General features: G+C 38.6%; 1 protein-coding gene across 1 annotated transcript in view; it reads right to left on the minus strand.

Moving 5' to 3' along the window:
- LOC145412431 (uncharacterized) overlaps window positions 1-12,162 on the minus strand; it is a 258,467-nt gene that overhangs the window by 11,520 nt on the left and 234,785 nt on the right. Inside the window, exon 27 of the mRNA XM_080282316.1 lies at window positions 1,347-1,471. Coding sequence (XP_080138442.1) covers window positions 1,347-1,471 — 125 coding nt within the window. The remainder of the gene's footprint in view (window positions 1-1,346; window positions 1,472-12,162) is intronic.

Genomic DNA, 12,162 nt, shown 5'->3' on the forward strand with positions numbered 1-12,162 from the left:
GCAACTGCCTCCATTTAGTGGCAATTTTTAACACCTAATGGCACGAAATCCATTGGTATCATGCAGATTTTTACAAAATTGCAATAAATCTAGCAATATTATGGCAATTTTTAACAGACTTTGGGAATATTCCAGATCTTGTACTGTTTTGTTGAAGTTTTTAGATTTTTGTATTCAGCTACATTCTAGCAATTTTTGAGAGCATGCTTAGCAATACCTGTGGTATGGATTTGGCAACCCTACACTGCTGAAAGCATCAGGTAAGTATGGAATTTTGCACTGGGGATTCATATACACCATGCATGAATACTTTTCTATATAGTGTGCACTGGTGTTAAACTATGTGATTCATGTAAATGAATTTTTGGAAATCAGTTTGTTTCAACAATGAGGAATTCCCATACATGAACTGTCATTTGGTGATAAGACACACACAAGAGGTGCAAGTGGTGATGTGGGATGAGGGATGGGGAGGATTTGGGGGGGGGGGGAGATTAGTGTAGAGCAGGCTGAATGAGTAGGTAGAATGAAAATGACCCTTGCAAGGGAAAACTCACTGCTTCCATACACATCCACAATCTTCCTTCAAGACAAGGGAAGACTGGTTGTGGTATGGCTGTGGGGTAGGTATGGGGAAGGGATGGGGTGAGCATGGGGCAGGCTGGCTGGCTGGGCAAAAAGGAACAAAGGCTCACAGAGGAAAATGCTTGCACCTTCTGTGCATATTGTGGGTGCATGCCACAGCCTGCAGAAAACCCGAGTTACAATCCAATAAATTCACCAAGGTACCCCACAAAGAAATGGAGCCAGCAAAGGTAAGCCCCATGAAAAATGAGGGATGACTATATAAATCTCAACAAACTCATACAACTTACAAGGGTTGTAAGCAGAATTAGGCAAATGCACAATATTATTAAGCATGGACTGAAAATCTAAAGGACAACAGATAAAAATATTAGAGTACTGTAATAGCAGTAGTCAGAGGTAGGCACGTACTGTCACCTTCCTTCAAAAAATATTTGCCAGAGTAGCCTGTATCATTGCTTTTGCATTTTAAAAAGTATTAAAGAAAAATACTAAAAGTTAGCATGACTAAGGAAAAATTGCACTCATGGTTAACCCCTTCAACCTAGAGCTGTCTCTTATGATTTATTCTTGTTATCTCCAGACAATTTTATTCAGACCAGAGGAGACCATTCAAATTAGGGGAGTTGGATACAGCTCCCACTGCCTGTCACAGCAAGAGATGTCCATGAAGCTATATAAATAATCTGGATGTAGCAAGAATATAAACAAAAATAAATAATCATAGTGATGAAATTAACAATACAGTACAGTGTTCTGACCTGAGCTTGGTGTTACACTTGCAGCACTTAAAGCAGTTCTTGTGAAGCACCTTGGCTGCCACCTCCAGCTTCTCCATGGCATAGACAGTGCGGTCACACGATATGCATTTGTCTCCCCCACCACCCTGCACCACACCATATGGGTATCAGTAGAGGTATAAAATTTACCTAAATATTGCTTCCCTAGAAATAATATTTAACTTAAAGTTTAATGAGGTATGGCTCTCTAGATACATACAGTTTTTAGGAAAAATTCAGTATCCTGAGGTCAGCACACTGCAGAAATGTCTGCATACAATAAATAAAGCATGTAAAGATTTTCCTATATGCAAAGTTTGCTGTACTGTATTTCGGTTTTTCCATAAGAACTGTAATGCAGATAGTCATAGTTTGTATCCATTATTGTACTGAACTGTCATCTAAATTCGGGCTATACAGGTTATGAATGACTGCAGATTTCAGGCTGCACTGAGGTATTTACAGTGTTAGACATCATGTACAGTATACATCAGTTTACTAGTCTGCATGCTTAAACATAGAGTACAGTACTCTATAATTATTATATCTTCAGCTATCGTTCATATAAAAATACATAACGTCACTACAGTGCATATTATGGGGTGACAAAAATAATGTCACTATGATGTAATTACATTAATACTAAATTTAAAGGTTAGTTTCAATGTGATACAATAGGTCTCTACTTCTTGTATATTATATGGCAGAATAAAAAGTAATGGTAGTGAACAACACACTAAGAAACCAAACTGTCACTGAACCTGTTATGCACGGTTACCTCAGAGCACTGGGACACAAGTACTATTTCCTGATTCATTCTTCTCATATTTACAAACCTTTCCAATGATCAATAAAACTCAGGGGACTTCTGTCAAAATTGGTTTCTCTCAGGTTCAACAATACAAATACAAACACGTTGAAAGGAAAGGTTATGGTAATTCAAAACTGCAAAAAAAATATGAAAACAGTTCTATGCATAATATTTAGAAAACTTTCTTACTAATGGGGTACAGTGGAATATACACACACTGCAGTTCAATGAGCCTCCTTAACCCTTTTCACTGTGGCAAGGTGCCATCAGCCACATGGAAACATCACTTCACTGCTCGATAAGAGCGAGAGGGGTCGCAGAACAACAACAATACATTGTTGCTTCATTGTGATTTATTCTTGCTATTATCAAAAGATTTTTTTCCTTCAGCTTAGGCAAGCCCACCAGCAGCAAATGAATCAACAAATACTGTATCCAACCCCTCAAATTCACTCTCTCCAAAGCTGAGTAAAATCATCTAAGATGCGGAAAAAAAAAAAAAAATCCATGTGCTCAAGGGTTAAGCAATACTCTTAATGAACAGTGCAGCAGGTGAATGAGATAAGTGCACTTTAGATTACTAGTGCTCAGTCTTAAAATGTGGTTGGAATAGTCTATGAGATGGAGCAGAGAAATTTAAAAATCTAAATGATGTAAAGATTTTTCTCTGGGTACTATGTTGATGAAGAAAATGAGTTTGGATGATGATGATGAAGACACTGATAATTACAAAACAATAATGAAAATGATGATTATGATGTTAATCCCATTCTCACACTGCAATCCTCAATTGTTAGCATACAATATTTCACATTAAATTCCATATCTTACCAGGTATGATGTCTGCCTCTGTATGTATAACTGGGTCCATATAAACCTTGTTCTAATATTGCAATTTATTTTAGAATTTACATACAAAGTCCAACTCTACATATAAAGTCAAAAAAACATTAAACATATAAACATAACCAGGATAAAATTAATGTTATAAATGCAGCATTGATCATAGATTGCTGTTTCATGTGTTCCTGATCTCACATTAACAGTCTAAACTACTGCTTTTTTAACTGATGGGCTCCAAATCAAAATTTTCTTCTGCTCCTACTGTACCTACATTCAAAACAAGTACCAGAACCATGTACAGTAATCTTGCTGTGGATGATAAAACTGAGGTACAGTATTTGTCATTCTAGCCATTTACCCGTTTCTCCTTTTAACACCAATTTAATGGGCAGGGCTTTTATATAGTAATGATTAGCCTGACAGTAATCATAACATTCGTATCGAACCAATTCACAAATAACACTCAATTAATCAGATCAGTTTGGCTACCCAGAGTGTAGCGATGTACTACATGTTTAATAAACATGTCTAGTTATATGCCTCAACATCAAATGCAAAAAGTTTGTGTGCAACTTTTCATAACAGAGTATAATACAAATTAAAAAAAAAATCTAATGTAAGGATTACATGAAACTGTAAGCAATACCTGTATATTGCTTAGAGATAATAAGCAAGTTGGACAAAAAACTTAATCATCCTGGAGCAATGCACATCCCATCCATTAAGAGGAGTGCACTGAGTCTTGCACACTTGCATTCACAAGCAACACTATCGTGAACCATTCATATACACTGAAGTTCTGTTTTCCAAAGTTATTAATGTCAAAGTACAGTAGTCTCTCTAACGTCTAATGCAACCTTCAAAATAATTATCCACAATATTCAGCACACCATTTAGATTCAAACTGCTTACATCACTTAATCATCTTGCATTTGCACTTCTTCAGTATGCATTCTAACAAGTGTTATCAAGCTCCTATCAGGCAACTGCATTCACAAAAAATTTGATATCATAACACACACAGTTACATACCAGACAGCTTCTATCAACACAGGTAATCAAGGACTATGCTTTCCTTACTGTATATCGTACATTATCATGAATTTGTAAGAAACTGTCATGAGTGAAAAATATATGCTAAAATTACTATACAACATCTGATCAACATTCACTCTTAAAATACACAAAAATCCAGTTGCTGAAGTTAAATATGACAACTTTTAAAAAATCAGAAGGGTATAAAGTAGCCAACTATAGTTAACTACGATGATTTTTTCCTACTAATGTACGATCCTCTGATAATTCACCCAGAAAATCACAAAATTATCATGCTTCATTGTATTAACTCCACCACTCTACTCCACAGCTGAGACATATTTTCTGTGCATTTTAAAGTGCATAATTACTCTGGTAATAAGAATTCTAAATGAGAAGAAAGTTTTGTCAAAAATCATATACACTGTACAAAACTTTGGGTGTTACTAACAATCATATCTGCTCTAGTTTTTACAATGCTGCAGTTCTGGTGAAACAATTACCAAAAACTGTAATCATACAATGTGGTATACTTGCAACCATTAAAAAAAGAACTGTGAAAATCCTAGCATAGACACATGTACTGTAAATCAAGATACAATATTCAACACATGTAAAGTTTTCAGTGCTTTCAGAATAAAACTATTAACATGTTTTAATCTTAACTATCACTTTTGCACAATTATGTCTGAATATTTCTGAGAAACACTTCAAAGTACTTAAGTGGAGCAGCAGCCCATCACTTGATAACCAGCAGGGAGATGGAGAGTGTGACAATCAGGAGTATGTGGCAGGTTGAGTACGTGGCAGCCGGGGAGAGTGGTGAGAAAACTGAGCGGTGGGATGACACCTAGGGGCTGTGGTGGCAGGTCTTCACTGAGGAGGGGAGGTGTAGCGTCAACAATGGTCGCTACCAGGGTGCTCAGATTGACGTTAGTCACATGCAACTACTAGTGGTGAATTTTTGATCAGTGTGCTTGCTTGGTTAACACAATCATATTAAACTAAATTTGTACAAAAGCTGACAGATTTTTGTATATACACTACAAAGTTTAATTAAAGATTAAGAGCAAACTAAGTGTGCTACAGTAGCTACTGTTTATCAGAAATAACATTATAAATGCTGCTTTGTATTTTATCTTCACACAACAGCTGAACCTTATTACCTCTTTCTGGACCCTGGATGGCCTGGGATGGAGAGGGCTCTGGGTTAGGCTACCATAATCAAGATAATTCAAGATACAGGAAACTAACCTATATTCCTAGCAGCATTTCAGGGATGAAAAAAACCTATGGTCATCTCAGATTCAAGCTGTGGCACACAAGTGCATGGCTTCCTCTGACCAGAACTGTACCACCATATTACCAAGGTTCCTTAGACCTGTAGCATCATATCAGACTCAATTTTGCATCATCTCTGAATATACCTGGGATTTCATTCTCATGGGATTTATCATAGAAAGATCATTTTTCCAGTATCTCTCTTGCAAAATCTGCTTCCAAAAGATTAGGCGTGCTAAGCTGATTCTGTGCCTCTTTACCCCTGCTCAGCTATTGACCTTATACAGGGGTTTTATTCATCCTTGTGTAGAATACAACTCTAATGTGTGGAGAATTCCCCACATACAGCTCTACTCAATAGGGGGGTGTAAAAAGTTTTTCATCTCAGTAACTCTCCTCCTCTTACCAACTCCATTCAACCTCTGCCTCTTTTTACTGGTACATCAACAGTCATATAGCTCTTCTGAACTGTCTGCTTGCATCTCCCATCCATTATGGCAGGCACATAGCACCTGTCTGGCAGCAAACTCTCACTCCTTTTCTCCAGCTTGAGTTAACCAATACTCCCAGTCCTTCATGTATGCAACAGGTCACCCCTGTAGCTATCTTCTTTTGTCTGTCTTTCTGTTTGCTATGACCTCCAGTCATTTAAACACAATGCATCCATGCATCTTGAAATGAACGAATCTTAAATTTAACTTTGTTTTTTCTCTTGGAGGGAACAATTTGCAGGCTTCTAGTATTTGATTCCTTTTTCCTTGCATTGAAAAAAAGATATATATATATATATATATATATATATATATATATATATATATATATATATATATATATATACTGTATATATTTGACTGATTACTGGTAAGATTAGTGGCAGTGGGGGGTGCCCATCATCCTATCACTCAATGGAGTGAAACCTTCGGGTGATTCTACAGTTACGAGATGAGCCAAATGACTTCCCCTAACCCACAAAACCAAAACCATATACTGTACTATGTTGGATGGTTCATTATATATGTCACAAATGGAAGTCTAGTGGTCTTGTGGGTTGCAGCACTTCAGTAGGACATGCTCCGTGTGAATTTAAGTTCTAAGGGTGGTTAGGGTTAACTGCTTACATAACGCCACCCAAGGGAGAGCAATACGCCACCCTCACCTTAAGTTTCTGGACTGAATAGCCTTAGCTTATGGCCCCTATGTTCCAAAAGGGACAATAAAGGATTGGATGATGGAGAGATAGATGGATGGATTGGTAACGTGACCTATTTAGTTTCAGAAACAATCCCACGAAGTGTGATTCACACCTCCAACTGTGTTTACGGGACAGCTTGGGCTGTGCCCTTGAAAACTGTATTTCAAATTCCTTCCCATACAGCTGAGACACACTGGGATTTCATAACAGCAGCCCTTATTTCCTTCCACCACAGCCCATGGTACTTGCTTGCACAACCTAATGCACACTGCTGTGCCAAAATGATGATTGACGATTTTTTTCTTCCCACTGTCACATACCCTGCATGTGTATCTAACACTGGAAATGATGCAATTTTTTGGATATTTTTTTACTGCATCACAAAGGGGCCCATGGCAGGTGCCTGTATGCTCCATGGGTTAAATTTCATTTATACTAAAAAATATAAAAACTACTAATTTCTAACCTTTGTGCTTATAAAAAGGAATATTCTTAAACATTCCAGCCTTTTCATCATGTTTTGCTGTGGAAACAAGCACAATATATCATCATCATTAATCCAACTCAATTTCCCACAATATGGTATGGGAAACTCCAAAACATTGCTCTTTGATCTCTTTCAGGACAAGAGGAAGTCAGATGGAAAATCCTAGGTATAAAACTTCCTCTTCTCCTGTGCCACAGAAGGTACAAGGCTGACTGCAATCCAAGTGCTGGACAACAGAGTTGCCAGATCCCAATGTAAGCAGTGTGTAGACATTAAATTTTGTATATAAAAAAAAAAAAAAAAAAAAAAAAAAAAAAAAAAAAAGTAATACATGCAATCCATATTAACCTGTACAGTACATTGTATATACTGAGATGGCCAGCCAATGAGTTAGCAGTGAATTACATTTTCATGTACTGTACTCAATACTAAAGAGGAGTGATCAACAGTGTATTGTGCGAGAAAATCTTACAGCTTTTGCACAAAAGGTAAAATTCATATTAAATTCAGCTTTTACACTTTCTGATGATGCTAAAAATTTTCAATACCAAGATCATCAAAAAAAATTCCAAACCAGACTGTGTTAGTTGTTGACACCACCACTAGTTGTCACAGAGCACAAGCAAACTGGTTGCGTCACAAACAACCGCTGCTGATGGGTTAAGTCAAGTTGTCAGAACAGGGAAGAAGGCATAGTATGACACTGTCTTTACTGATGCAAAGCCTAAGTATTGATTTACTGGTTCTCTTTATTATAATGACTTTACTGGTTTCAATCTTTTCATTCTGTAAACCATTTCCTGGAGTAGATGTACAGTATTGGTTACTGTTGCACGGTACTTAATATAAAGCTCAAATGTGAAGTCTACTTCTTTGCACCTTTTTGTATGGCTTATACTATTATATTAGTACAAAAGGACAGTCTTTGTATTTATCTCGACAAATGCAGATTAATAACTAGAACAAGTACTGTAATTTTATATCATAACATTAAGCTGTCTTTCTGCAATCAAGCATGTTAATTTTAACATTTATTTAGAGTAAGATACAACACACAAAAAGGTATACTCGTATAACTACAGTACGACCTCGATATAACAGACTTCAGTATGCCAGAAATCGCTTTTATTGGAACTGAGGAGCTACCGGATTAAATTTCTATATATCAGAAAAAGTCCGATAAAGCCAGAAGCAGTCCGGAGTACCTGACCATTTCAGCTATGTTCACCACAATAAAATAAATAAAGACATGTCCATAAGTGTACAGTACAGTATTATTATACATTAAACCCTCCATATAACGAAGTAATTGAGGGGAGGGGTGGGTCGGTATTTCCGAGCGATTACCAAACTCAGTTCGTTATATGAGGAGAGTCGTTCAGTCAAACATGCTTAAACATAACCTAAACTAACTCTATGAAGTTTTACATGGAGAATTCGATGGTTTATGAAGTTGTACATGTAAATACAATACTGTATGAAGTTGTACATATTAATACAATATCTATAATGAGAATACAGTATAATGTAGTACTGTTACAGTATGCTTACTGTGCCAGGAGGGGATGCTGTTGAAGTACACTTACTGTGCCAGGAAGGGATGCTGCTGAAGTACACTTACTGTGCCAGGAAGGGATGCTGTTGTCACCATGGGCTGATTCCCGAACTTCCCCCTCATTCAGCAAACTTTGTTCACAAAATCCGGGGGAAGTTCGGTCACGATTTTGCCGTTCATTACCATATATCCGAAATTCGCAATACCGGGGTTCGTTATATCGAGGGTTTACTGTACATATTATACCATTAGATTATTGTAATGAAGGTATAATACAGTACAGTACTGCAGAGTTAGTGAAAACAGTTTAAAAACAATTGGTACGATCCGGACTAATGTCTGATATATCGGAAAAAAGTCTGGGATTGCAGAGGGAACTCATGTCACTTTTATCGGAATTTTGCTTTTTTCGGAATGGCTTGGGCCCCAATTAGTCCGTTATAATGAGGTCTTCCTGTATTTTGCCTATTATATGGCTGTAGCAGCTCAAGCATGTTAATTCTGAAATTAGTAATAACAACAAAATTGTGAAAATCTACCCTGCATTTCACTTACACAAAGCGATCAAATATGAAAAGAAAAATTTAAGTGGGGAAGTACAGTGAATCTAATCCATATTTCAATGCACTAAAGCTGTTCCATATTAGTGGCATGCTGCATCCATAACAATATTTGTTCATTGCAGAGTTTAGGGAACAGACTTTGAGTGCACATCAAGCGGTGTAACAGTAATCCTAATACAGTATTGTATTTGCCAAGAATGACTACTGCAAAATTTAAATAATGTTCCTATAAGAGGATTGAGCTTTGATTTATGATGGTATAGGTAAAACCAGCAAATACAATTACTGTACTGTATGATGATATGAGTGATACTGAAGAGCTGTTGTGGGGTATTAAGAGTATCTTTGTAACTTGTCAGCGTTAATGAAAAAAAGATGGCAGCACTAAATGGATAACAATATGTTCAGTGGCACTGGGGGACTGTTCCTGTTGCTTTGCCCATGTCTGTCTGGCAATGCAGATCCACTGACCACAGGTAAGCAACTGCTTCTGTATGACCACCCTACAAGTTAAGTACAGCCCATACACCTTGTACGGATCTGGCACCCATTTGTGGTAGACAGCGCCTCACCATGGTTGAGCCATGACTTTTATCATGGCAAGGTGCAAGGAAATATGAGGAAGTTTAGCTCCTGGGTTGATGCCACAACTGCTCTACCCGTGGTGCACAGTGCCACCATGTATAGGCTCCTCGTCAGTGCCTGGTACTGAATTGTGGGAAAGAGGATAAAATATGGAAAGATAAGAAAACTGGCAATAGTAGTGAATGGTACCAATAAATGTAAGTCACATCAGAAGTGGTAAAAATTGACAATGACAAAAATACAGGGTAAAGACCACATGGTGAAGTGCACAATCCAAATTTGAAATGAGCTGCTGCAAAAGGTAAGGAATCTGAAAAATCTTGGAGTTAGAAATTCTGAATGTGCTATAGAAAGAGCTTCAAAAGGAAGAAAAATTATTTCTGAAATCAGTACTGTAACACTGTATTCATGGATATGTAGAAAGTTTGTGACAAGTTTGACTGAGATATTTTATGGCAGTGTGAGACTGTTAGAAGCAGCAAAAACTATCTACATGGTAACAGTACCTGTGTGAAAATGAATGCGAAACTAGTGAGAGCTCTGAGCTGAAAGACACGGATGTGTTATATGTAAATGGCCACTTACTAATCATAGGGTTAGTATAACAGAAAAAGAAAGTAACTCTTAATGTGATGTGCTGATGAATGAAGTGTATGAACTGGTGATGGAGTTAGGTGCTTCTGTGCAGTAATGGAAAAGAAAGGGAAATATTTACAAGAAAGGTGGAAAGTAGTGTGGCACATGGAAGAAAGTTAGCTGGAGTTATGAAGACCTTTCCACAGTATTGAGCAGAGGAATGAGTGTGGCAGCTGCAAGAGCACTGCATGAAGGTGTACTTCGTTTTTCGTTTTTAAAGGCTCCAACATGCTTGCATGTGTCGGCCTTGGTCACCTAATGGCGGCTCTCCATGCTGCACGATCCATTGCAGCCTCCCTGTTCAGTCCCTTAACCCTAAGGTCACACTTAATGACCTCGTCCCATGTCTTTCTCGGTCTACCCCTCATAACCCCACCCCCAATATTAACACTTCTCACCTTCCTCACCCAACTATCATCCCCCATCCTCTCCACATGTCCAAACCACCTCAATCTACCTCTCCTCATCACAACACCAATACACTCCAGTCCCATCCTACCTCTCAACTCTTCCATTGTAAACCCAGCCCCTCCAGGCCTTGGACGCAGGGACGCACTGCACATCCACCTAATCATTGTCATTTCTGTACGTCTGAGCCGGCGAATGTCTTCCTCCTTCACTGCCCAGGTCTCACTGCCATACAGCATTACACTCCTAACACACGCTGCATACAAAGACCCCTTAGCACGTAGGGAGAGCCCCCTCAATGTCAGGAGAGGCAAGAGCTCCCTGAACTTCTTCCAACCACTTCTCACCCTAGCCACAGAGCTAGCTCCAGCCCCACCTCCAGCACACAACATGTCTCCTAAATAACAAAACTCTTCCACACACTCAAGAGATTCACCAGCAAGTTCAATTCTTTCAAGTCTGACGATCTCCACCTGCTCACCCCGGCACGCCGTACACATAAAATCAGCATTATCTCGCAGTCTACCCCTGATACCACTACATCTCTTATGCACCCATTTATCACACACACCGCACAAGATGGAATTACTTCCCACGCCCTTGTGGCAAACTGCACATGGCCACTCTCCCTCGTCTTTGACTGTACCGCCACCAACCCTAGATATCATCACTTTTGTTTTATCTGCATTTACCCTTAAACCCTTTTGCCCCATACCATCTCTCCACTTCCTAAACCTTTCCTCCGCCTCCCTTTCATTCTCTGCAATCAACACCAAATCATCAGCATACAACAACTCCCACGGGAGTCCGTTTCTAAAGTCACGTGAAAGGGCTTCAAGTACCATGATAAACAACATGGGACTCAAGACTGACCCCTGATGCACACCAACATTCACGGAAAACTCATCACTCAAATCTCCATTCACTCTCACCTGGGTGTGAGCACCCACATACATGGCCATAACCACCCTAACCAGCCACTCCTCCAAGCCAAGCTTTCTCATTGCCCACTTCACCACCTCTCTAGGGACTCTGTCAAAGGCCTTTTCCAAATCAACAAAAACAAAATAAAGATCCCTTCTCCTACCAATATATTTTTCCTGAAGCTGTCGAACAATGAATATGGCATCAGTGGTCCCCCTACCTGGCATAAACCCAAACTGCATCTCATCAATATTCACTCTTTCTCTAATCATACCTTCTAAAACTCTCTCCATTACCTTCATTATCTGATCTAAAAGCTTTATACCTCTGTAATTCCCTCTTTCCAGGGCATCACCCTTCCCTTTATACACATTTACAATTACACTCTTCAGCCAATCATCTGGGACAACACACTCATAAATAATCCTATTTATCAGGTCAGTGACTAAACTCACCCCTATATCGCCTGAGGCCTTCA

Source organism: Coenobita brevimanus, chromosome 93, assembly GCF_032717465.1.
Source record: "Coenobita brevimanus isolate Jiangsu-jjx chromosome 93, ASM3271746v2, whole genome shotgun sequence".
Taxonomy (NCBI): Eukaryota; Metazoa; Arthropoda; class Malacostraca; order Decapoda; family Coenobitidae; genus Coenobita; species Coenobita brevimanus.